The sequence below is a fragment of the Rhinolophus sinicus genome, linkage group LG03 (genome assembly GCF_036562045.2).
Source record: "Rhinolophus sinicus isolate RSC01 linkage group LG03, ASM3656204v1, whole genome shotgun sequence".
Taxonomy (NCBI): domain Eukaryota; kingdom Metazoa; phylum Chordata; class Mammalia; order Chiroptera; family Rhinolophidae; genus Rhinolophus; species Rhinolophus sinicus.
In genome coordinates, this window is record NC_133753.1 from 124,366,918 (window position 1) to 124,394,861 (window position 27,944).

Consider the following 27,944-nt stretch of genomic DNA (forward strand, 5'->3'; position numbering starts at 1 on the left):
CACACTTCTGTGAGGCTTGCTGGGTATAGCTGTGTGCTAATCAGTTGCAACCACAAGTATCCAGCTGGTGCTCACTCTACACTTCTTTCTGATCAGCCAGACATACTTATTTAAAATTCAAGCCGACGTTTACACCACCATAATAAAATTGTTTACAATTTGAGGCCTACGGGCTATTACTGGTTTAGTCAATAGTCTGGTGACCATCTAAGAGGGAATTGCATCACGTAGTATGCAAAAGTTGGGGAAAACCAAGAATAAGAAGGATTTTTCTAGAATTTCTTCTGGATACAGCACAGCCTCCTACCTTAGAATGCATCAGCTGTGAGATTTTCAGCATGAAGTGCTTTCATGAGCTCTTTTAGCCCCATCAGATGAGGTTGACTTATCACTGAGTCTCTCAATAAAAGTGACATAGGTAAGCATTGCTCCTTGAATTCTTTCTGCCTACTCCCACCTCATACTTTCAAATAATGTTTTTTCAACTGCTGTGTTTAGACCTTCATAAATTTAATTTTTGTGGCTGGGCAGCCATGCCAGGAACTATGTGAACTAATACTTTATTTCTAGCCACGATGGAATATATTTTCTTAGAGGAAGCAGGCCACTTGTTATTCTAACGTGCCCCAGGAGTCCCTCCTTCTGTGGCTCTGCTTACTCAGTCCTAGAAAGAATGCTCCTCCTGACAAAATAAAGTCATTCTTCCAGACTGCATTTCAGTGACAACTCCTTTATGAAACTCACCCCAGTACATCCAGCAGGAATAATGTCATGCTCCTCTGTGCACTCATCACACTTACAACATTATACCTGTAGCTGCCTTATTTCTGCAGCATTTTTCAACCCTCCAAGATTGGAAAATTGAAACAAGATCATTGAGTCCTAGTAACTCAGCGTCATCCCTCTCTTTGGTAGCAGTTGAGGCTGTGGTGCCTCTTCTTTTTCCTTTTCCTCTATCAGCAGAGTGGTGAATTTAGATGTGGAAAAGTTTCATCACTGAGAGGGAGCTTCAGAACAGCTAGCAAAGTTGATTGGTGTTCTCTTTCTACATAGTGGAAGGAAATCCTAACCTTCATTCCATGCTCTAATGCGACCTTGGAACGGATCCCATATCCGTGAATCAGTCTGACAACTGCTCCAATACCTGTCCAGGATCTGGCACATCGTTGGTGATCAATACATGTCTGTGGAATAAATATAAGAGTCAATGGTCGTGCATACTTGGGGATCTGTTAGTTTTCTGGGCAGAACCACGTGACTTACCTTGAGATTTACAACCATTAACAGCCCAACACTTTGCAGATTTGTGACAGTTCTGATGATAAAATATATAAAAACACACAGATTTTGAATTTACTACTGAAAAGTCCCTTTCACTGGACATTTAAGAAGGCTCAGTGTTAGGGAGGTAAGGGGATGGGGAGAGTGAGGTGAAATCTAAGCACGCTACGGAAACAACGCCTAATTCTTTGCTCCCTTCCTTTACACTTGTTTATACAGAAGAGGTCCTGAGAGAGTCCCGAAAGTTAGTTTGGTATGGTCTGCTGCAAGAGGAATCTCATTTTAGGGTTGATGCACACATCTGAAACACTGACTGTGAAGCACCTTCATTCACTAGGTCACGAATGGTGTTTTCCCAGCAGTTCCGCGTTTTGTCTCGCGGGAATCCAATTGAGGCAGTCCTGACAGTGGAGCGTAATCTGCTCTGGTTTCACAAGGTAATGAAATCTTAAGTAAAATCATTGCCTGTTATTACCTTTGAAGGGTTTCCAGTCTAAGCATTTTGATTTAAGTGTTAGGATTATCTCGCTAGAGATTGTTTTTTTAAACCTTTGATTGTAGACTGGTTTTTCAGTGTTCATCCTTACTTTCATAGACTGAAATACAAATATAAGTCGTATTCAGAAAGGAGAGGGAGGAGATACATAAGAGAATGTGGCCAATGAAAGGAAGGTCTGTTTGCCCCTTTTAAGCTGAAATTGGGAACCAGAACCTCATTGATTGGAAAGAAAGGGAGAATAGCTGAATAGTCGTTGCCAGTAAAGAGACTCACACCAGTAAGTAATTAAAACAAGAGGGAGATTCATAATGTGCACAGAAGTTTTGGCGTCGTTGCCCAGTTCTCGCTCTTCTCCCTTCACTGCGGCCTGTACTCAGATCACCATCACACACCACTGTCCTTTGATGACTGGGGCAGGTAACAGCCTTCCTGTCTGAATTGTGTTTGATACCATTCCAGCAGGGAAAAGTACTGTAGTCCACTGGCTGAAGAGGGAGAAATCTGCACAAGTTGTGTTTAAAATGGGTGCAGGCATTTTGAGGACGCTTTTATTGGATAAAGTCAGTGTCAGACCCAGAGCCTGTTTTTGGACAGGAAAAAGTAGACATTAGGAGAAGATATTGCGTCTTTGGCAGCCAACATTCAGAACTGTCAAGGAAAAACTAGTCAATAGTTAGATGGATAAAACCTATTGACTAAGATACCTATGATCCAAGTAAGGGATTGTTGTTAAGTACTTTCCCAACACATACTGTTTCACACCCTTCACGAAGTCATGGTAGTGAAAGTTACCCAAAGGGCTTATTGGGACCATGACCTGAGGGTCTGTTCTTTGCACATTTGCCAGGCAGTTGCTGAATCTCGGTGGGTGTGGGTGTGGGTATGGCAGCACGCACTAAGTTGAACACTTAGCCTCGTGCCTGCTGTATTTTAGGGACTCAGTTAACACTGGCTGATGGAATGAATACTATGCAGGAAATGGACCCCCTATTTGAAATGGGCAATATCAGGGACTTCCAGTTGTGTGGTTAAGAATTCAAATTTGAAAAGATGAATTAATGAACTAGCCCACTCCTTTCCTGAATAGATGTCCCAGGCTTTGGTGGCTTAGTTCTAAAAATAATTTTTGAAAAAAATGTGTCTTCTTAGCAACTTTGGCACTTCCAGCCCAAATTAGTGGGACATACTCTTTGAGAAGATGTTCATTCTATTGGATTGAAAGTTGCCTACCAAATATTCAATAATTCACAGAAAGTAAGTACTTACTAAATATTTCTTGATTCATTGTTTGCATAATTGAGATTATATATCTGACCAATTCAATTAATACAGATTCAGAAATTCTGCCCATATCTTCTCGGAGCCCTTCTCCATAATTTTTATCCTGAATACCTGGATTTTACTATTTGTGACGTCTGGATACTCTGGACCATAACTGAGTGTCCATTTCATAGTATCCAGTGGAGACTTGGGTCTAATTATACATCATGAAATGTCCTGGCCTTGGATATTTTGTTCACTTCTTGATAATAGAATCTTAAATTGTTCTGATCTTGTTACCCAGGTCTGCGAGCCAAGTCTCCACATCTTTTCGTTTCATCTTCATTAAGCCTATTCTTTTTTCTTTTCATGAGGACTGCTTTTTTAACTTTAATTTTATTATCTGAGGCTTAACTGTCTACACTGTCACAATCAATTCAATCAGAAATTCAATTAAATTTGTTCTTTGACATCATAGAAATAATTCATCTGATAATTAATGTGAATTTTGACTAAATTGATCAGCTGCTCTTATGTTGTTTAGACAAAGCCAGAGGGACATTACAACTTTGGCTGTGATTGAATGCAGTACTCTACATGTAATCTGAGGATCAAATACGACTCACCTTGTTATTTGCAGTTTGGTACCTTCACGATAGTAATAACTAATAATTGGCTAGTTACCCCATCTCTTTTCCCATTGTTCTGTCTTTAGAACTGTCAACATTTCAACTACATTTATTAAACTTCCCAACGGGTGTCAGGTCAAACTCGTTTTTCTTTCTAAATTACCATTCTTAGTAGTTTACACACTGCCTCTCTAGTCTAATAAGTATTTATGTTCTTCCTCTTCAACTCGGATCACTTTATGTTTTTATGTAGTGTATGGTTTGTGTATCTGTAGATCATTGATAAAGATAAGATCTTAATTCGCCTTGAACGAAACAGTTGTTTTTAAGTTGAATGAATTTTGAAAAGCAAACTTACAGTGAACATGTTTCAAATGCATCTGATGAGAGAAAAATATTCTGAACGAGACTGTCCATCACTAGGCCATCGGCGAAGTTGTTGGAGAGTTCAGTTGGGGGTTATAGTAAAACAATTTGGTTTCTCAGCAAATGGCCTTTGTAATTAGCTGCAGTGATTAACCGATATTTGTACTGTGCTGAACATTTCCTTCCAGGGAGAATGGCAAAAAGACAAAACTGTGATAAGCAGTGTTGCTTGGGTTTAATTAGATCCAATGTCCTAATGTAACCAAGCCAAAGTGGCTGCTCTAAGAGCAGTCTTTCCTTAACCACTGGATGTAGAACACGTGGACACTGGAGAGCAAAACCCCCTGTGCCCTCAAACAGTGCAACTTGTTTTTTTTAGGTAAGTTATTTTTGAAGGGCAGCTATTTATTAGAAACATAGGCAGCAGAGCAACAGATATTTTTGAGAAAATTGCTCTTGACGGTAGGTGTTGATGGTAGGTGTCGGAAATCCATCTAAATCTCATCACCAGGGCCCTAAGCAGAGATGCCCCACAGCTACTTGGGGGATTGAAAACAGGGTCCAGCACTCCAAGTGGCTTTGGGGAAATAGCAGTGGGGAAGATTGATATTGACGGACTGTGTTCTGTGAGAGGAGAGGCTGGGTTTGCATCCTGTTTTCCCCAGTTCTTGGTTTTTGTGACCTTGGGCGGCCTCCCTGACTGCTCTCCCTCAGCGTTCTCATCTGTAGAATGGTTAGGAGGAGGATGATGACAGCTAACCAGCTCCGCTTATGTGCCTGACCCTGTTGCCGTCACTTTACAAATATGTATGCATTTTATTCTTGAAACAGAACTGGGAAGATTAAATGAGTGCACCAAAAAACCATGCCTAAAATTAAAAAACAAAACAAAAAACATTATAATAAACTCTATATGCATTTCCACAGAAAACTATGGGTCCCCAAATTTACATACTCTGCCTGTGTGGGTTCCAAAAAGCCCCCTATATTGCTCATAGCTCTCTTCCTTTGGACTAGTATAGTTTTGATGATTTGTTTACAATGGAAGAAAGACAGAAAAAGAAGAGGTCGAAGTATTCTCCTGTTGGAGAATGCAGTCAGGACTTGGAATGAAGGTCTGAGTTTCCATTACTATCTTTTGCTTGTCAATTAGAGTATGTGATCCTTTTTTCCAGGGAACTTAGCCTCCTAATTTGGCATTCCTTTTGCAATTATCTTCACAATTCTTGAGGTATTTATTTCTTCTGTGACTCCCAGCCCTGAAACATGTTATTGATTTGGGTTGGTCGCCACCACTTAGGTCCTCTGCTTCCCACGGTATTACCAGGCTGAGCCCTAATTAGAAGCCATCTCTTGAACTGGAGCATGCTCCCCGCAGTGGGATTGAAAATCCAGGTGGTATAGGGACACATTTATCCTAATCTTATTCTATTCCTTCTGTACAAGCAGTTTTTGCCCGTTTTCATAGAGGACAGTTTATTGGAAGCCTTTCAGCGGCCTCTTTGTGACCTAATCACTTCCACAGATCTGGCTATACTGTACCTTTTTTAAAGCCAGACTTCTTATGGAATAACCAACTAGCCTCTGATTTAAACCAGTTTTAATTACATTCTCCCACAATAGAAACCACTTGCCCTCCAAATTCAGTGATCTGCTATGATGCTGTTTGCTGTAGAAGAGATATCAGTCTTTAAATGACTGAGACAGTGCAAGACAAGCATCAAAATGTGAAATGACTTTTGCTAAATGCAGAGGGGTTTGCAGCTGGCAGCTGAAGAGGGTGGTGCATTGATGGAAAGAGTGAATAGTTTCCTTTGGTATGAGCACTTTGGGAGAAAATGCACACTTTCTGGAAAGCTCAGTCTTTCGCATGTCAGCCAGAGAAATGCTTTGAAATGTCCACAAACTTCTCAATAGGAACTGGCTATCTCATCATCCTATCCAGACCACGAAAAATCCAAAATCCTTGTGTCTAGATAAATAAATACTTACCTCACTAGCCTTTGATTGAGGGCTTTAAGAAATCTGATTTTTGAAGACTTCTTCTTCCATGTTGTTAGTGAAAATTTTCATAAGATTTTAATGGCCAGCACAGTAATTTTTGGGCAAGAGGAAAGAAAAAAACAGCATTCTCATGAGTAGAAATCAGACTTCTTATAGTTATTTGAAGGTGAAACCCAGCATACCTAAAATTATTCAAACCAGCTAATAAAGCAAGTCTAGATGTTTCTTATTAACCTTGGAATGTACTTGGAAAAAGTCCTGCCAACTCCAGATGTCTAGTATTGGAAAGCATACAAACAGTATTTCTCTCAGCATTTATGGCAGAGAATACCATTCAAAAACTCAACACTGCTGTTTGGTGCATGGGGGCACAATATAGTTTTCTTCCTTTCTTTCCTGCTTTTCTTTCACCTTAAATGTAGGAGAAAATTTGCAAAATGTAGTGTTGTTAATCTCTTGATTACAAATGAAATTCAATTTATATAAGGGAATAAGGTGATCCAGACTTAGAACTCAGATGTGTTAAGTAAATATTTACTCTGGTTCCACTCCAGGGAGGTAAAAGATTTTATTAACATATTTGTTGAGGTCATGGGAGTAAGGAAAAACTTATGCTGTGCTTAAATGCCTGAGGGGCCTTTTTTTTTTTTCCTGCTGGTTAACAGAGGCCAGTATTTCTTTTTTCTTTTCTGAAAAGAGCAAGTATCTTGTTTTGTGGCCTTTACTTTTTATTGTTCATTCACAAACTGCTTAATCTCCAACCAGAGCTTTAAAAAGCTGTTTTATTTTTTCCCTTTGTTTGGAAAACCTCATCTTAGCTATCCCTGACGAGACTTGTTTCCAAGCTTTATTCTTGTACTTTTTCTTCTGGTTTACTTTGGGCTGTTATCAGCTCTTTGTTCTTTGTTTTGTCTTCATCACTGAAAAGAAAAATCTCCCATTAAAAGTCAAGATTTGAAGTGTTGAACTTTATTCCTTGAGTCCAGTCCGCAGTTTGGCTCTGATTCCTGCAGCAGGCTGACCTCCAGCCCAGGGGAGGGTTTCTTGGCAGAAATCTGAGAATTCCTCGATCAGTAACTCCCTTTTTTGGATTTATGGAGTCTTTAGGTGGATTGCTTTGTGCTAAGCATGTTCCTCTTGGAAGGGAATGAGGCTGGGATGAGAGGAGTTTGCTCAGCGCAGGACTTGCCGCTAACCTCTGTGTTCACCATTCTGGAATTACCCAGCTGCTTGCTGAACTCTGCTGCAGCCATGCTCCATTCAAGCCCTGAAAACTCACCAAACCCCAACTGTTTTAAATAGTGGTGAAAAGGCAGAGTTGGATAATAATTTTAACCTTTTGTGGTTTTCTTCTGCCCCGATTCATTGCTCCTCTTGAAAATCTTTGCTATTATTCTTAAAAATCAAATTTTAAAAGACTCAGCAGCCCAACAAGCAGAATGTTATATTGTGGAGCAGAGTGACTGTGAAAGCTCTTTGTGCTGACGATTAACTTCACATGTAAATACTTTCATTTTGTTGCCAGGAGATTTCCTTTTCCTTTCTCTGCCTGACTGAAATTTAGAAATAAAACTCCACAGCTGTCAGGTTCCCACATATTCATCAGACGCCTCTCAAGATGGCCTTGCAATGAGCAGTGTGAATTTAGAGGGTTCCACTATTAAAGTCTACACAGCTTGTTTCAGACGCCCGACCTCACAAAGCGAAGAATTACAAATCTTTTGCCTGCCTCACATGTAATGTTGGGCGGTAACATAATCTGCTATATAATGTTAATAACATATGGACATTTTCTGTGCCCGGAGTGGACATATGCGCCCAAAGCAAAGCTAAAGCCAGAGGGCTTATCCAGTTTCTGAGCTATCACTGTCTTTCTCATTGAACCCATTTCTACAGGTTAAAAACCTGTCAGGCCACAGCAAAGCAGAGTGTCAGCAGGTGTTGTAATGCAGCACTGCCCTAAAAGGCCATCCTTTACTTTCTGGCAGGAGGGCATATGTGCCTGAATGTTTGTAATGCCTTCTCTGTAATTACCCATTGTTACCACAGGCAGCTTTCTCTGTCTCTCTGTCTCTGTGTCTCTGTGTCTCTGTCTCTGTCTCTGTCTCTGTCTCTCTCTCTCTCTCTCTCTCTCTCTCTCTCTTTCTCTCTCTCTGTTTAAATTAGGTCGCTGCATGTTTCACCTATGTCCCAGACCAGAATATTTGCCAATTTAGGCACCAGTTAACACTTTTATTCTGTTTTCCAGAATGTGCAGAGGTTATGTACATTATCTGAATCGCTCAATGTTCTGCATGCTTATCTTTTTGTCTTCTGTGATAGTTGCTATGCATTTCCTTCACTGTGTGCTTCATCTCCAAGCAGCATTCACAGGGTTAGGCAGATCTCTAAGACTTGGTCTCTAGAGAGATGGTGCATCATCTTTTGGCAGCATCTAATCGTTGATGTAATGCTGTTCAGAGAAGATTATCCCTCTAACTCATTTATGGTTTCAGTTTACATTCTGTCCTCTCACAGGATCAGCAACACCTGGGAGCAGAGTAGCTACTGAGGGAGATTCTTACTAGCACCACTTCAAAGGGTATTTGCAGAAATGAAGTGTGTATATGCATTTATATTCCCCTCGTATTATGGTACTAGGTTCCACAACCTCCCAGCCAATTAGGCAGAATAGAACCTGTACACGTGCAGACACACACACACACACACACACACACACACACACACTGTTTAATTGGTAGAGAGACTATGAAATATACTGCTTTGCTGTTCAAGGAATTAATTATGCAGGTTGGACACCTGCTGCCCTAGTCCACTTCCCTAATTGGTTGGTATCTATCCTTGGTAAGTCATAAAAGGGCCGTGTGTGCGTTCTTTAAGCACAAAGAACTCCACTAAAGATAGAAAATACTATTGTAATTGGGGTCGTTAATAACCAAGCCATACAACCGCTTCATAGCAGGTTTCAGAGAAGGTATGTTAACCAGTTAAGCAGCATATATGCATGTAATGTATTTAGGCTCTGAATAAAGCCATGACTTTGTCTTTAAGGATCATTCTCACAGTCTCCCCAAAGAAATATTGTCAACGAACAGAGGAAAATACAAATTTAGAAACAGGTGGTAAATGGATATAATTCAAATTGTAGATGCAGTATAATAGTAGTGATAGGAAATAAGTCAATTCTATTGATTCTGTATGTGGACCATACTCCTGGAAAATAAATAGCAAGTTTTGAAATGAAAAGCTTAAAAGGAGTTAAAAGAAAGAAGTTAAAGGATAATCTAGTTTGTATGTTTTTTAGGACCTTGCAGGAATGGTCTCTGATTTCCCCACATAGTATTTTTCTAATTTGGATACCAAGTAATGATCAGTGGCAAGCTAATTACCTTATAGACTTAAAAAATGAAGTTATTTTTTATGATGCATTGTTCGGAGAGTAAAACAAACCAAGAAAAGAAAGAGTGATTTAAAACGACAAAAACCTTGAGCATTGTATGCTGTGATAGACAGTTGAAACTTAGATACCCAATCATCAAATACATTTAAGAGAATCAGTAAGAAATAGTTCATTTTCACCATAAAACTGGATTTAAATATATAGTGGGTTTAAATGTATATACTTGAAAGCAAAAAATTGATTTTACTTAAGAGTTGCTCGTGGATTTTTAAATATTTATATCTATCATAATTAGTGTATATATGTAATCCAGTGTGGTTCTTCATGTCAGTTCTATTGTTTTTAAAAATAGTTGTCAGTGAGATAAATGTAGCATCGTAGAAAAAGGCACACTAACTGATAATAATATTCTGTGACAAGCATAGACACTCAGCCTTTCCCAGCATTCAAGCAAAACCTCAGCCTGTTCTGCAACTTAAAACAACAAAATTTGCCTTCCCCTCTGTATTGTCACAAACATTCGTGTGTTCTTAGTTGTTGAGGGCATAGCTTGCTTCTCTGATTTCTGACTTCTGGAAGAACAGTGTTCTAGAGGGTGTTGAGGATTTTACTTGAGCAACAACAAACCGATGCTTATGTTATATATAGAAGACAGTGTTTAGAGGACACCTGCTTGTCTTGTGAAGATCAAGGCATACTTTGGCTTACTGGTTTAATAAAACAAGAGTTCTGAGGTAATCCCATGTGGAGTCACAGCTTGTGGGATCGCTCCCAGATCTGCTCTGCCACCCCCATTTCCTCTGATGGCCATGCTCCTGGTTGTTTTGCTAAATGTTGGGTGTTTTAATTTGTTTTTTAGTCTGTTGATGCATGTTCCAGCAACTATTACATTTGACATAACCTATACATTCCTTTTTTTTTTTTTTTTTAATTGTACGTAAAGCACACTGGATTAGTTTGCTAGGGCTGTCAAAACAAAGTACCACAGACTAGGTTAGTACCTAGTTTGCTAGGGCTGTCAAAACAAAGTACCACAGACTGGTTTAAACAATAGAAGTTTATTTGCTCACAATTCTGGAGTCTAGAAGTCTGAGGTCAAGGTGTTGAGAGGGTTAGTTTCTTCTGAGGCCGCTCCTTGGGTTGTAGATGGTCCTCTTGTTTCTTCACATCATCTTGCCTTCGTGTGTGTGTGTGTGTGTGTGTGTGTGTGTGTGTGTGTGTGAGTGTGTCCGTCCCCTCATTTCCTCTTTTTATAAGGACATCAGTCTTTGGATTAGGGCCTATCCTAATGACCTCATTTTAACGTAATCGACTCTTTAAAGACTCTATTTCCCAATATAATCACCTTCTGAGATACTAGGGGTTAGAACTTCAACATATGAATTGAGTGGGGGGGGGGGGGAGGCACACAATGCAGCCTATAGCACACACTTTTAAAACGATATTTTAAAGGGTCTATTACCCCTGTTTCCCCCCACTCCCACCCCAAATTTGAGTTCCTAGAAGACAAGAACTGTATTTCTCTTCTTGCAAGTCCCAGAACCTAACAGTGTCCAGCACATTGGAGATTATTCACAAACTCATGGTGAATGATGCATGGACAAAGGTATTCTGAATTATTTGAGAGCAAGAGCAATAATTGTCATATTTCTTTTCTCTTAAGTCCTTCATTTTAGAGTCTCAAAACACCACAGGTATAAGAAAGAACAAAGCTGCAATGTAGGTAGCATGTATTTCCAATAAACTACCACCTTTTCCAAAACCAGAAAAAGAAGTTTAAATATCCCCTTTAGAGTCCAGGTCCAGTGATATGCTGAGTTCTTAGAGACCAGCCATAGAGGTTTTAAAAATGTAACTGAGACTCCTCTATCCCTGCCATTTTTGGCTTGGAGTTCTGATTCTGAAGGAGACTGGAAGAATTTATCAAAAGGCCAAAGTGACATTTATTTTTCCTAAAGTATACAATGACTACTTTATGATTCAAACACTAAAAAATGCCTCATTAGAAATGCCCTTGGCAAGTCTGTGGCTAAATTAATGTGTTTCAAAAGAACAAATTTGAGGTAGGTGGGGAAGTTTCCTCAGTCGTGGGTTTTGCTCTCAGATATTTGTGTTCCTGAGTACTTTGGCAAAAAAATCACTGTTTTTCTTTAAAAAAAGGAAAGCTCTTGGAAAAACAAATTGTAAGAATAATAAGTATAATAATTTCTGAGCAGCAAGCTGTTTTTTTCCTATAAATCAGACTTGGGTGGCTTTTGTATTGATGCTTTGAACCTAGAAGTTAAATGCTAAAGCAGTGTGAATTGGTTAAAAACAGACTATCAGAAAATCACAAGAACACAGACAGAGCGACGTCTACTTGATCTTGCTTTTCATTGCATCCATGTGCCTACTCAGTTTTTACATGTATTTTTATCCATGTTTTAGATTACAATGGAACTTTATTTCTCACTAAGCGTAATATTTTTAATGGTACTTGAAGCATGCTTTATAAAGTAGTAATGCAGAAATGTAACCAGTTTATATCTATTTATGTTAAGTGAATTTACAGTTGATCCCAAGTTATGGTCTCTAAAAGGAAGCCCAAGCTGGGATTTTGTATGCTGTGACTTTGTTTTAAGCCTTTAAAACAGCTCGTGTATTTTAGATGGCGAATTTGTTTTCTTCCCCCATCCCTGGTTAAAGGGAATGTCAGGGGTGACTGTGTGTCCCCAGCAAGGCAGATGGTAGAATACTCCCTCAAGGATCTGGTCAGAGGAGGGGGAAGCTGAACAAATGGGGGGAGGCTGGGGTTGGCGCAAGCACATGTCCCAGAAAGCAGACCCACTACAAAGTCAAAAGATAAGTCAGTTCTTGCAGGATGAGCTCTCCGACATTTAAGACTTAAATGTGTGTGGTGGCTGTGGACTTGTGTGATTTCAAAAGATAGGTGGTAGGCAATTTGCATTCTGGGATAATTTGAGAGCGTTGGGAATATTGGGAAGAACTGAAGTTTAGAATCTGGAAACCCGGTTTGAGTTCAAGTCCTCTCCTTCACTGACTATGTGACTTTGGACAAGTCGGGTCACCTTTGGAGTTTCAGTTTTCTCATCTCTGTAATGAGAAGGCCTATTCACAGGCTTATCATCAGGATAAATTAGGTAAGGTATGCAAAATTGCTTTGTAAACCGGGATGTGCCACACAGCCACCCGTCTTTCCCACCTCAGAGCCCCAGACCAAATGAATTGACGGGGACATTGAAAATATTGCAGTTAGTCCGGTGCTTAGGCTACCACAGCTCGCGCCTCCCAAAGCAAAAACAGCATGTAAGTCTGTTTGTTAACCTATGAATGAGGTGTGATTCTTAATATTATTTATTAAATGTGTGGCTTAGTTATAGCATTTAGAGAATCAGATCTGGAGGGAATCTTATCTAATTTCCTCATCATCCTTCAAGCAGGGCTGTATCAAATATGAATTAGCTCTGACTAAGGTTGTTAGATTCTGTTTCTAAATTTCTTAAAGAAGATTTCACATTTTTTCCTCTCTACAATCTTTCAGTAATTTAACAGTTCTTATGCCAAGTTCTTTCTTATAGCTGACCTAAATCTGTAGTTGTGATTTAAGTTCTAATCCCGTACTTCTGTCTTTACTGGAGATGGAGAACAGCTGGTCAGCAAACTTCTTATGATAATAACTCTTTGTATATTTAAAGAAGAGTTAGTTTGACTCACACTCTCCACCTCATCCCACCCCTGCCACCACTCCTAAATTCATCAGCTAGTAGTCTCTGAATCATTCATAGTGATGCTCCCCGTCTTCCTGCCCCTTTCTGTGGCTACATGGACCTGGAGAGAATGCAAGCTGCTTCTTCCTTTACTCTTTATGCTTTGTGCATAATTTTGAGCCTTCTAATAAATGATTGCGGGATAACCCCTAAGACTGTCTGATAGGTGCATGGCACATTTATCTCATAAACATGGAATTTTGCAAGGATACTTATCATAGGTTGCTTTGAAAGTTAGGCCTCCTCAGTGCCTTAGTTTGTTCAGTCAGTCATGCCATGAAGCTGCCACTGGGTGTACTAAAGATAACATTGATCGATATCTCTGCTCTATGGGACTTGGTCTTGGGAGACTTTGAGCTAAAACTCTCCTGAGTACAGCAGACATTCACAAGCACACTAACAGCCTGAAAGAGTTGATGGCCTCCCCAGTGCTCTGAGTTGCAATCAGGAAGTAAGTGACTATTTAGGAGAACTGAGCTGGTTAAACTCATCGCATGTGGTTTCAGAGTGGACCCTGTTTATAATCTGAATGTGTGTGCTTTTGTGTCTCTTACAGGTTTATTACCCAGAGCTCTCTGTCTGGGTCAGTCAAGAACCATTTCCAAACAAGGAAATGGAGGGAAGGCTCCCTAAGGTAAGATCCTCAGAGCTGCTATTTTGTTAATTTTTTGTTTTTTTAATTTAGAAGCTTTTTTTTTTTTAACCAGTTACTCATTTTTCGTTTTAATATCCATTATAGTCTACTATAATAATCCATTAATCTATTACTATTATGACCTTTAAAATAACATATACCAAAAAAAACAGTCCTATGACTCTCAAAGTTTACATTATATTCCTTTCTTGACAAGTCCAAAACAAATTTTCATTTAAGAATCATGGAACCAGTGTACATTTTACGGGTTTTTAATTTGTTTGTTCCCTTCCTGGGTAGATAAATATGCTCAAACAAAAAGATATCTGAAAAGGATAAGGTGATGACAGTTTTGTCTGGTACCATGTTTCCCTGAAAACAAGACCTAACCAGAAAATAAGCCCTAGCATGATTTTTCAGGATGACATCCCCTGAACATTAAGCCCTAATGCGTCTTTTGGAGCAAAAATTAATGTAAGACCCGGTCTTATTTTCGGGGAAACACGGTAACAATGTCTGAATGTCAGATAAGATTACCCATGAAACAAAACAGAAAAAACATAAAAAACTGTTATATTTCTTTCTTTTAATTTTTAGGCCTAAAAATATTTTCTGTAAACATGCCTTCATCGTTCTGATGAAGAATCTTAGGTATGACACTTCTCTGCCTTAAGAGAATTTGTAAAATTTACATTTTAGATTTGAGGACCATTTCTTTAAAAAAATGAAAAAAACATTTACCAGTTTTTACTGTAGACACCTTTGGACTTCGCCTGTTAGGGTAAATATCATTTGATCTGAAGCAGGAAGATGGTACTTTTTACCACTGACCTACTGATTTTACAGGTAATAAATATAGAGTCCATTGAAAAAAAAATTAACATTTAGAAGTTTCATATGTGTAATTAACCAATGATGAGGCTTTCCCAGCTAGTCCAGATATTTCAGTGTCTGAAAAGTTCTCTTATTTGTACTAAATGATTTCAGCAATTCTCTACCTTTTACTGATAAGCAGAATTTCGAGAGATTGTGTCAACAGGCAGTTTGCACTGAAACAAAGAAAACAGTTCTAAATCACTTTTAATTTTTCAGAAAATTTTCTGAATGTTAAGGTTGAAATCATTGGCGGGGAAGTAGGTGAACAAGATGATTTTGCCCTGCCTGAACTAGACTTGCACTGGTCTTGTAGAGTGGAAGTGAGCTTCAGTTCTGGGCTTTGCTCTGAATACGCCCACACCCCACCATCTCATCACCAGCATCCTACTAGCATCGGCACTATAACTCTAGACATGCTTTACTGGGCCAGCTCAGGGGCCGAGGGTAAGACGTGATCATGGAAGGGGCACGGGAGATTGTAGTCTTTCCAATCAGGTGTCAGGAGATCCTCTCTTTGACACTGGTGACATCGATCAGAGGGACAAGACTAGGCAAATTCCTCAACGAGGTCAGCAGTGCCTCCCTTTCCTCTTGGAAAGCCACCAGGTCCGAGGCCTTGCCTACCATGAGGTGTGCTCCAGGGGTTGGCACAATGGATCCTGTAATTCAGATCATCTGTTACTTTAAGTTCTTTCCTCTCTAAATGTGTGAATATTATGTTACATGTAATATATTTGTCTGATTTCCAGCAGTTTCCTTCTGGAAAAGCACATCTTTGCATAACCATAAGAAAAATAATTTTGACTTACTTGGTCCAAGACACATTATTGAGTCATCAGCAGAGAACGCCATGCAACCTGACGTAGCTCAGCTGTAGGGGCATCCGGCAGAACGTCTGTGGGAGCTGCTGGACATATCTGTTCCCCTTCCTCCAGCCTTCTCGATTACTCCGTCCTCTAGGGACCGTTATGTGCTGGATGATGGAGGAAGACATGATTACTTTCTGAATTCTTGTAAGGTCTCACTTCTGGGGAAATAAGGCATCATTGTATCCTCTCTTGAAAATGCCTCCTCTCCTTGCTGCACAAACCTAAAATTCCTTCAGTGGGGACAGAAAGACGTTATTCTTTAAAAAAAGAAAAAAAAAAAGAGGGACAGGAGGTAGGGATTGAAATCTAGTAGATTTCAGACTCCAGCCACTAAAGGGAGGGAGGATGCAACAATCCAGGAGTTCCTCTCCCCACAGGCTTGTTGGGTTATGGCCCCTCAGGCTGCTTCAGTGGCATATCTCCCTGCATGAGTTACGCTATTATCTTGTCAGTGTCCAGTTGTACTTGGTTGTCTGTCACACAGCTAGTTCATTAAGGATAGAATGGGCAGGGACTGTTTTTTTTTTTTGGGGGGGGGGTTCTGTCTTTGTTTTACTCTTTATATGTTCAAAACCTAATAGAGCACTCAAGCTATAGTAAGCACTCTGAACATAAATAACAAATGAAGATTCGAATGTTGGGGAGCCTCAAAAGAGAGAAAAAAAAATAGTGAAAATGGTAAATTCTAATGTGAAATAATCTCCTTTACCGTTTTTTTCTGGAAATACGGCTTCCCAAATTACCCGGATCCCATTGAGCTCTTCATTTCATTTGGCTGTGTATTTTCCGTGGAGGTAAAAGCTTAGGAAGACTGAGACCTATATACTAGAGACAGACTACTGTTCTATACATTCACTTTTGAGCAGAGTAAGTCTGAACTGAAGTTAGCAGTTTTAAGTCCAGTCATGTACGGAGTGTACTTGTTGAGTGAAATAATGTTTGTGAACTTTTGATTTCCCTTCCTGGCCTGTGACAATTACCAGCCATTGACTTCTTCACTTGTTCAAAACCTAAGTTTGTCATATTTTAAACCATATGAACTGGTTGATGGGGGAGGAAGAGCAAACATTTTAAAGTCACCAGGATTGCAGTGGATTTCTTTCTTTCTTTGTTTATTTCTTTTTTTTTTTTTTTATCTTGGGATTGCATGCCAAAATTTCAAGATGGAAGTTATTTTCACAGCTGAAAGGAAATGCCCGATATAATGCTCTTAGAAATTTATCTAGATCCTTAAGTGTGTGTGAGTGATGAGTTGTATTTTAATTTAATTTTCTGGTTTGGTCCTGTTGGTATTTAATGGTACCAAAACAACCTCTAAATCACAGTCTAACATTGGAACATTAAAAGTACATACTGAGTGGATTTTATATACATCCTAAAAATGTTGTTAAAATGTTGTCAAGATCTGTGGTTTTTAAACAGAAAATTTAGACACACCAGATGTTTAATATGAAAAATCTATACAGTAAATAAGCCTTTTAAAGTTGAATTAATCTGTTACGTTTAGTTCACCCTGTGGCTGCTGAAAACATTTATTCAATTTCAAGTTGTTTGGAAGTTCCTGATTTCTGAATTCTTCTTAAAAAGAAATTCAAATGTGATCATTTACAGTTCACAATGCAAGATTATCACTGTAATCCAAGAACTTACATTCAGTCAAATTAGCTTATTATAATTGTCCTGTTAGAACATGTGACCTCAGGGAGGAAAAAACGATCTTTTAAAGCCACAATGGGTAGTTTTTAGTAAGAAAACTTCAGTAATTAATGGTTTGTCTAAAAGAGATCACTATTTTCATATCTGATCGGGACATACAATCTATTTGTGGTAAAGTAAGACCTCTACTTGATATCATCCCTTGCCAAATGGGCTTCTTTGTCCTATCCTCTTGCTGTTTGGTACGATGGAGAGCTTCTCCCCATGGGTGCTAGACAGATTTTCAATCACATTACGGTTGGCTAATTCTAGTCAGAAACACAAAACCCTCACTCATCAGGATAGTGAGGAGAGACTTAGAACGCCCCCGTCAGTCCAAACTAGCTGATCTCTCTCTGCTGGCCTTAGTTTCACACTGTCTTCCTCTTTCCTGCAACTCGGTCCTCCAACCCCACACTATTTCCCTCCCAAATGCTCCCACCTTTGGTTTCCAGTTCTGATCGTAAGGCCCACATGGGCTATGCCAGTGCTTACAGAATAAACCGTCCATAAATTACATTTGTGCAAGTTGTGATATGCTTTAAAATATTTTTATTCGATATTAGCAAATAATTACCCTACTGAACCACGGCTATTGAACTCTTTAAAAAATATATATTAATACTACTATGAGCACCTCTCAGCCAGCCTCATGTCAGGCTCTGTCTGGTACTAGAAACGGTCCTCAGAAACCTGACTCTTGGGGAATGCTGCCTCCCAGCTGGCTGGGTGCAGCCATTAGAGAAGCACTTGATTCTACTGAAGCCAAGGCAACTAGTGTTTAATTACTTCATGCCCCCACAGACCTAATATTTACATTCAGGTGAACTGTGTTTAATATGTAAACTCTGTTTGCAAAACATTGGGAGTTCAAGGATAAAAGGCGGGAGGGAGAGGCAAAAATTTTCAAATGGTTTCAGAAGCACGACTAAGTGTGTCTCTCTTTTGTGTGTGTCCGTCTGTTTGTATCTGGGTCCACCTGCTTTTCAGGGAAGACTTCCGGTCCCAAAGGAAGTGAACCGCAAGAAGAATGATGAGACCGAGGCTGCCTCCCTGACTCCACTTGGCAGCAATGAACTCCACTGCCCAAGAATCAGTTACCTCCACTCTTTTTAATCGTAACACCTCCATTTGTATAACATATGGTGTATGGGTATTGATGAGGTCATGGTATCATATATGGGATTTTTTTCTGTGTAAATCATCAAGTATAAGAAGAAACTATGGGACTCTGAGCCTTGCTTTAGAGAATTTACAGTGGACAAATAGGTATCATCAAACCAGTTTTTAACCATTCTGACTCAAGTGAAAACGCTCAGAATTTCACACTGTGAATCCACGTTTACAACCCTTACAGGTGGGCCTTCAGGCCTGGTTCTCTACGACGATGTCTTCCACAACTCAAACTCCCACTGCTCTCACACAACCGGTCCACTCCTGCCTGTCACTCACACAGCTCCCGACTGCTCCTTGCAGAGGCTGAGAGTCCCCAATTTTTTTTTTTTTCATTTAGATGTAACGAGTCTAGTAGTTTATGTTCATCAATTGTCTGTATATCTCTATATTTTATCCATGTACTCTTTTGATGTATAGAAGTAGTTTGAAACTCATTGTTTCCTTGTGGTAAGTGACCGAGATGCTGCCACAGGACCTGAGACACTGATGAATGGTGCTATTTTGGACTTTCAACATGCTCCTTGGCGAGGTAGCTCTGATGGAGTTATTTTTTATTTCCATGTTCTAAGAAGGTGTTGGTACTCTGTTTCCCTGAATGTTGTTCTCTAGACTGGATTGACTTGTTTTCCTTGTGTCTTCAGTGTGGCTTTCTTCTTCAGCATTGTAGGTTGAGTGAATGCTACCAGAGAGAGTATAAGAGACTCACGTCTCATTGGCTGGCACTCACGGACACGCAGTCACTGTAACGGGAGCAATCACAAAACTGTAATTTACTTACCAAATCCCTTCCTTTTGGTAGCCTCGCCTGCCTAACTTCGAGAAAGAAAAGCAATAATTTGACAGGCGTTTTCAGGTGTCTCTCTTGGTTCCTTTTTGTTTGAAAGAATATTTGGGGGAAAAAGGGCAAATTCTTTTTTAATAAATGCCCTCTGGGGGGGAAAAAACTCCAAAAAAACTGGCATCTGAGTAGCAATATGATGAAAATTACACCTTTCCCAAAAATTAGATTGGAAAAAATGTCTTTACAAAATGAAAAAACACAAACAGGCAGAGCACTCTTTTTGGGCAGATTTGATAAGCAAGGTGTAGATTTTACATTTTTGTCCTTGCTCCCAATGGAATGGATAAACAAACAAACAAAAATCAGAAATACCATCTACTCACGGAATGTTGTTGTGTTAGCCAGTCTGAAAGCCCACCTTAATTTTTATATAACTGTCTTTTAGCTCTTCCTTTGACAGGGCAGGCTCTGTTCTGAACTGTTCTGCTTCTGACTTAACATCAATGATGCATGCGCTTGCATTTCTTCGTTCTCTTCTCGCTCCCCCGTTGGCCTGAATTTCTCGTGCATTTCTCCTCTCCCTCCTTCGTTAGACTAGGTATATCAGCTGTGTAAATAGAGCAAGAAAACAGTATTCTGCATCTGTGGCATTTATGTAGAGTTGCAGTTGTGTACTGCTGAAAATGCAGGCTTTTGTAATGTGATCTTTACTGATGCACTCATGACAAGTACCCAATGTATTTTAGCTATTTTAGTAGTATTTGTTCAATAAACGTACAAGCTATAAGGTAACTGGCTTGACTCGTCATTGGAAAGGCCAACTTTGCATTGCTTTATGCCCATATGTATTAGTTCCCACTGCCACATAACTCATTACAGCCCCACTGTATCTTGAAACAGCAAACTTGACCTATCTCACAGATTCCGTTGCTCAGGAATTCAGGGGCAGTTCAGCTGGTGGTTACGGCTCAGTGTCTTTCATGAATTTTCAGTGAAGGTGTCAGCAAGCTGCAGTCATCTGAAGGCTGGATCAGGGCTGTAGAATCTGCTCCCGATATCTAGAGCGCGCTCACATGGTTGTTGGCAGGAGAACTCAGTTCTTCCACTTATGGCCCTCTCCACAGGGCTACTTAAGTGTCCTTACATGACCTCTGGCTTCCCTCAGAGCGAATAATTCAAGAGAAAGCCACACTGCCTGTGACCTATTCTCAGAAGTCACTGTCATCCATCATACTCTGTTCACTAAAAGCAAGTCACTACGTATAGCCTACACTCACAGGGAGGAAATTAAGCTCTACTTCCTAAAGGGACGAATATCAAAGAATTTCTGGACACATTTTAAAACCAGCACACCATCGGAAGTTAAAGTGCTCAGGATAATTGTAGGCCTGGGACTGGAAGGGAGAAGGTCTGAAACCAGAATCAGAGCTACTTCTTTCATTGAAGTTTTCACAGTCCTCAGTGCTCCAGACACTGAAGGTGTATAAGGAGAGCATCCAGACACTGTAATATTAGGGTTGCATAGACTCATTTACTAATACAAAGAATATTTAAAGAATGTTACTGGAAGCTGTAAAAACAGGAAAGCTGGAATAAACGATGTCTAAAGTTCTATCCAACGCACTAGACTTGGGTTTACTGATGACAACAGCCTCGGTCTCCATGAAGCTTGAAATATTAGATGACTGACCCTGCACTTCACTTTAAACTTTCAGGCCCCATGTGTGAGGATCAGCTGTGGACTTATTGAGAGTTAATAACTGCTGAGGCAGAGCTAAGAAATTGGAACTCTAGCTGGAGTCAGAGCCTGAGACCCACACTTTGATTAAAGACTGCTGTATTCTCTCTCCAGAGGCAGAGACTATGGGGATAGTGCATTTGAGCACAACCAACAACCATGCACCGGATAGGACCTACAGACTTTTTTGGTTTTGCCTGCTTTGTGTTTTATAAAAACGTTGGCTTAATTGCCAACATTTACAAATTGAAAGCTTTCCCAATAAAACGCAGATTTCTGGCTTCCCGTGAAAAGGAGAAGTTCTAGCAATAGTGGGGTTGGAGCTGAGTAGCAGCCTCCACCTTTGGTGAGGACTGCCTCCTCCCGATCCAATTGTCACACCTCGTTTCCACTCGTTTTCTTTTTGGATACCCTGTCTGCTTCATTCATTTACATCGCCTGCCTGCCTCTGTTGGCATGTGAGTTTGCAACACTGGTTTTCTGATTTCAGGGGATAGTGATGTGTTTATTGATCAGCAAAAGGCCAGGGGACCTTCTAAGATCTTTTTGTTTGATAGCGTGGAGTACAGACAGGTCTATCCACATCAGACTGGAAACACGGTCTCCTCAGTAGTGTTCCCAAAACAGGGGCTGCTGCAATTCCATCAGTAGCTCTGGGCCCTGTCTTAAACTCTTCAGTTACACTCCCTCAATGACAGAGATTCCCATGGTAAAATATCTTGGACAGGGTCAGGTTAGGCTGTATAGGTATCTGATAAACTCATGATTTTCAAAAGGGTACGTGTACCTCAGAGTATGCGGTCTTTCCAGATCTATACATACTGTACTCCTTCCTAAAATTGGTCTGCTGAGAATGAGTCTGTATTCGTAACAGTCCTTTCCTTATATTATAAAAATATATAGGTTTCATTTATCACAAATCTTAACGTGACACATTGCCCTTAACATGACACAAAACCCCCAGATGTAGCAAGCAGAGAGAATGGTTCTTTTAATGGTTAATCATAAATCCATAGAACGTTGGGCTTTTCCTTTCTCATACACACATAAGAAAACAAAGAAATGAAGTGTTTGGACTCATGGATTTTCAGAATTCAAATACATGGTAGAGTAGAGTGATGGAAATAGTGATAATTTTTCTTTAAGGCCTTTTCCTCCTTGACCTCCTGATTTTTTTCAAAGAACACCCTGCTCTTGAAGGAGAGTCCTAAGAGAGTGAAGCACAGAGACAATCAGGAGACGTTAAATACCAAAAATGGCTTCTTCACGTAAATGTAAGCAATTATTTTTCACTATGTTCCCTACACTTCTAGGATAGCTCTTAACTGGGAAGAGAAGTAACTTAGAAAAGCTAAAGAACATTGGTTTGCAGTGCTGATTATTTTAAATGTGATTAGAATGCCTTTTGGGATTACTAACTTTTCACAGCACAAAGTGGATAAAACCCACGGATAAACTTTCATGGGGGTTCTTTCAGATTTGATGTACATTCCTTAACGAAGTTGTTAAAACCTGCTGTATCACACCATAGCACGAAATATTTATTTCAATTATAGTCAATTTTCATCATAGTCACTTACAAAACATTTCATATCCTTTTCATAATAACAAAAAAAAAAAAATTACATGCTGCTAGACTGATTAGCAGCCTAGAACCTTTGTATTATTAGTGGTTTGTCTGATTTTTACATGAGTTCTTATTTATTCTCCAAAGCCAGTCAGCAGCATTCAAGAGCTCACCCAATTTTACCAGATATTTACCATGCCTTTTAACATTCTCGTTACTTTATATGAGAAGAGTATATTGATCTTCTTGGTTTTATAACTTATTTAAACATGGAATAATTAATTATATGAGATCCTATATCATTGTAATTTTGATTGTTTTTAGTGATCAATTTCATAAGATGTGCTTTTAATTCTCATGTTTCTAGCAATCAGTTTCACAAGATATGCTTTTAATTCTCATTGATTTTTATAATAATCCTCAAATACCTATTTGAATTGAAAAGTGAAGTTAAAGATTTTTTAATTACAAAAAGTGTATCTGATTTGGCTAATTGGTTTGATAGTGAAGATTGGCTCTGCCAGTGAGATTTATGCTAGACATTTTCTATAAATGAGCTAAATCTGCAGCTTCAGAGTAATGGTAACATATTCAAAGCAAGAAATTTCGTTCAAATCATTTTACCAAAAAGCATTATTTTGGCAAAAGAGTCATGCAATAATAATATATCGGTTTTTCCTATCATTTCTGAAGACACAGGATTTTAAAAGGCAGGTGTAAGTGAAAGTGTTACAACGTAATTAGCAATAATTTGATAAATCTTAGTAGAGTTCTTTTGGTATACTTCCCAGAAATTGAGAAAGTGAATTATTCTAATGACAAGAACAAATCTCTTTGCACGTCAGGTGCTTTCCAATTCACCGCCTATAAGAAAAATGAAGAAGGACCTAATCAAGTTGTCAGGAGACAGAAGATTAAAAATATCTTTTTTGATAAGAGATCATTATATGAATTTTGGCGTACAACATAGGAGGAGTTCAAAGAATTGAATTATGTTGCTGTAATACATTTCCAGTTCCTACAGCTTACATCTATAAAAACAAAAAACGGAAACAGAATTACAATGCATCATCTACATATCACATTGTGTGTTCACCTGTGTAACTTTACTAACAATTGTCACCCCAATGAACGTTAAAAAAAAGAAAAGAAACAGAATTGATACCCCTGTCTCATTCTAGCAATAAATGATATTCATCTACAGATAACATGAACTAATGGAAAAATGTTCATCATTTCATTGAGATTCATTTGCAATCTAATTTCACTTTTTGTGTTTAATAATTATTATCATGTATTCATGTGTTTTAATTAGTAGTATATTGCTAATAATGATAATTCAAGCACACAGATTTTTTTTAATGCTTAGAGTCTTAGGGTAACACAAAATAAGTTTTAAATTTTTAGATACATTTTTATTGAAGATAAATGTGATAGAGTATTCAATAAATTCTTTTCAAGCAATAATTATATTACATTAAGGTAAAATTCTTTGGGAATTTTGGAATGAAAATTTAAGTTCAAGGAGAAAAAGAAAAGTCAAATTTCTGCAGGATTAAGAAGTATTTGTTTTTAAAAATGGAATTGATAAAATTATCAATTGTCATAGTGTTTAGATTTGATTGTATATATTTACAAAAGAAACTCAGCTTTCATTTAAAAATGAAAATATTTACATGCTCCAAATTACATCCTTTGAAAATACTTAAACTTATGAAAAAACATTCTTATTAACTTAAAAACTGCGTGATGGTACACACTTTATTAAGATTCTTTTAGAGGGTATAAGACCCCAAAAGTTTGAAGACCTCTGAGCTAGACAACCACCTATGGGCTGTGTTTTGAGGAACTCACTCTGGGCCCTGAACACTTTCTACCCAGCCCCAATGCCTGAATTGCCCCCGTTATTCTTCTGATTAAAGCCTTGAAGGTTGCTGGCTATGAATTTATAGCACTGCAGGGAAAAGACCCTGAGAGAACACAGCACCAGTGAATTTTGATGGGGAAGCGAAACAAAGGTCCAGACTGCCTGTCAGGGGCCGGTCCAATGAGGCACAGACTGCGTGGGGGGAAGGGTATGAGGAAGAGCAGCAGCCCCTGTTTTGGGAACACTACTGAGGAGACCGTGTTTCCAGTCTGATGTGTATAGACCTGTACGTCAGATGTCCTGGGCTGCAAGTTTGATGAGTCTAAAAAACTGGCAATTCTTAGAGCCTTTACTTCCTTGCAATGTCAAATCCCTTTAATTCTAATATCCCTTTCCTCCAGGTTCTTCCAAACACTTCACTACCTTTCTTTCCAACATCTCCAAAAGAGCTGAGTCCATGTTCACAGGAGAAGAGGGCTCAGGTCAGTGAGAGAAGTGGGATTATACAGCAGGCTCCCCACCCTTTAGTTCCTAAGACCCCAGCATCCCTGGGGAAGAGTCCTTAAGGCAGCAAGTAGCTCGAGAATCAGAGCAGAAAAAGGGGTCATCTTTTCTTTGATTCACGTGTCCATTAGGCTTACTCCGAGCATAGCTACATAGAAGCAATACGAAATTAATCTGTTCCCTCATGCAATACATGCCATTAATGCACAGCTTAGCTGTTTCACTCAGAGACCCGTGTGGCTATGTGAAAGCCTCAGGGCATAGAGAATTTTAAGAATGCATTACTTGCTGATTCTTTCAACTTGGGCAGCTTTAATTATTAGCTGGAACCTTTCTAATTCCAAAGCCTCTATTACTTTCCACCCACCCTTTGGTCCTAGCTGAGTTCTCAGAGCTACACAGACTAGGTAGGCTCTTCCTTCTGTAGGATAGCTCTTCACATCCTGCTCCCCTTGCTGTTTCCTCCGCCAGACCAAACTCCTTCAGTTCTTGTAGTGAGTTGTCCTGTGACCTGTTTTCTGGAACTTGCAGCATCCTTATTGCCCTCTTACAAGAACCCTTCTTTGTGGCTGACCTGGCTTCTTTTCAAAAAAGATAGCCGAAGTCTGGGAAGGATCAGTGGCAGAGGCTTCCTTGAAGGACTCACTGTATGGTGCGCTGGCCATCAGGGTGACCTATGACCTCGCTAAGTTGAGAGAGTGAGGGTCCCGGTTACAGTCTAAACAGCTGCTGTAGGGCCCAAGGGCTCTGCTCCCTCTGACACTTCGGACAGCCCCAGTCCTGAGTGAAGTCTCCACAATCTCCTCACCTCAGTGCGGCTCCCACAGCCTCTGAGGAGGGAGATGTCACTTCTTTTCTCAGAGGCCCTACCCCTCCTCTTGTTCTCTCCTTTCCCTGGGCTGTGTGTGCTAAAGGTACCAGACGTCTGGGAGAGGGGAGCAAGTCAGAGTGCCTCCTTAGGCCTTTTCAGGGGCTATCTCCCTGCTGGCTCCTTCCTTAAAATCCCAGGGCTGGTTTCCGAAAAGCAAATGTTCCCTGCAGAGCTGAAGGGCACTGCTTTCTAGGAGAGAGGGGCCACTGGAATGTTCTGATTTGTCATTAACAGCTAAGATCTGCTTTGTCAGATGTGATAATGAGGGCGTATTTGATGTGAGCTCTTGTGGAGGTGGAGGATTAGCTCAGAGGGACATTTAAAAAGTGTGGTAACAACCCCCAGGGGAATGTGAAAAATAGCCGCTTGCTCATTGCATGTGTAGGACACTGGAGGAGCTGTCACTTATTTCACATATGGTCCCTCTGCAACACTGTGTGGTCACAATCATTAGCTCAGTTGAAGAATAATTAACTGCCCAGAGTGAAATATCTTGTCTAAGATGGCAGAGCCTTTTCTTTAATGCTTTACCTTTTCTATACTCTTCTGACATTGTGGGTGGGAATGAAAAGTGGTGCAGCAGCTTTGAAAAACAGTTTGTTCCTTAAAATATCAAACACAGGCTTAGTATATGATTCAACAATTCCACTCCTAGGTATATGCCCAAAGAGTTGAAAACAGGTGGGCATAAAAGCTTGTATACAAATATACATAGCAGCATTATTTATATGAGCCAAAAAGTGGAAACAATTTAAATGTCTATCCACTGAGGAAGAGCTGAACAAAATGTGCTCTATCTACACAATGGAATATTATGCAGCCATAAAAAGGAATGGAGCACTGATACATGCTGCAGTATGGATGAACCTTGAAAACATTATGCCAGGTAAAAGAAGCCAGTCACCAAAGGTCACATGTTATATGATATCCTTTATATTAAATGTCCAGAATTGGCAAATCTATAGAAATATAAAGTAGATTAGAAGCTGCCCAGGACTGAGGAAGGAGAGAATGGAGAGTGGTTGCGAATAGATAGGGGCTTTCTTTTGGGAGTGGTTAACATGTGCTGGAATTACATAAATTGTGTGATGGTTACACAATCTTGTGACTATACTAAAAACTACTAACTTGTACACCTGAAGAGGACAAGTTTTATATGTTAATTACATCTCAGTTTTTAACCATTCAACAGTAAAAAAACAAACAATTCAATTAGAAAATGACAAAAGACCTGAAGAGACACATCAACATAGAGAAGATACCGATGGCATGAAGTACACGACGATGTTCAACATCATTAGCCATCAGGGGCATGCAATTGAAAACCACAATGAGATATCACCACACACCTATCAGAATAACTAAAATGAAAACTGGCGACAACACATACTGATTAGGAAGATGAAGGCAAACTGGATCACTCGTACATTGCCAGTGGAAATGTAAAACGCACAGGAAAACTGTTTGTTAATTTGTGAAAAGTTACTGTAAAAGTGACAGTCAGGTTTGGATGTTAGAGGGATCCTGAGGTGAAATATAACCAAGAAGGGAGGAGGATGAGCAGACATCACCAGAGTGAGGTCAGAGGTAGGGTCCAGATCAGACATGATTTAAGGCTGGAGGAAGTCAAGAAATGATTTCTGCACAGAAAGCAATATTACAGCAGGGACTTCATGAGTAAAGAGCTGGGTGTAGCCTTTCCTGGTGAAAAAAGGGATCAGGGAGGCAGGTAAATATACAAAAATTGTGCAAGAATCAAATGGCGTAAAAATACAAATGGCAGAAAGCTGCAGAGGTAGCCCAGGGTACAATTTTAATCCCAGAAACAAGGTCCTATTGTTTCAGTAGAAACCTATCCTTTAAAACAAATACAGAGCTAGGGTTGTTTGAAGATGCGTGTGACTGTGGATAAAATCGAGGAAGGGGAAATGTCAGATTGGTGTATGTGTATACACCTGAAAGAAAGGTGAAAGCAGAAAATTATTTGCACTGCTTATAACAGGAATAAAGAGGCAGCAGGCTCTGGACTGTTTTTCAAGAAAAGGGCGTTGAGTTCGAAATAAAGAAAACGTGAATCTCTATAGACATTCTCACTGTAAAACTGCAGTACTAGAGAACCCACCCTCCTGTAACTATATATGGATAATCACCTCTAAATTA

General features: G+C 39.5%; 1 protein-coding gene across 5 annotated transcripts in view; it reads left to right on the forward strand.

Moving 5' to 3' along the window:
- Positions 1 to 20,029, forward strand: part of NREP (neuronal regeneration related protein) — a 28,153-nt gene extending 8,124 nt beyond the window's left edge. For all 5 annotated transcript variants that reach the window (XM_019727774.2, XM_019727773.2, XM_074328609.1 and 2 more), the window contains 2 exons: positions 13,763 to 13,840; positions 18,271 to 20,029. In XM_019727774.2, the coding sequence (XP_019583333.1) occupies positions 13,763 to 13,840; positions 18,271 to 18,396 (204 nt within the window). In that variant the 3' untranslated portion in view covers positions 18,397 to 20,029. The remainder of the gene's footprint in view (positions 1 to 13,762; positions 13,841 to 18,270) is intronic.
- The last annotated feature ends 7,915 nt before the right edge of the window (positions 20,030 to 27,944 follow it).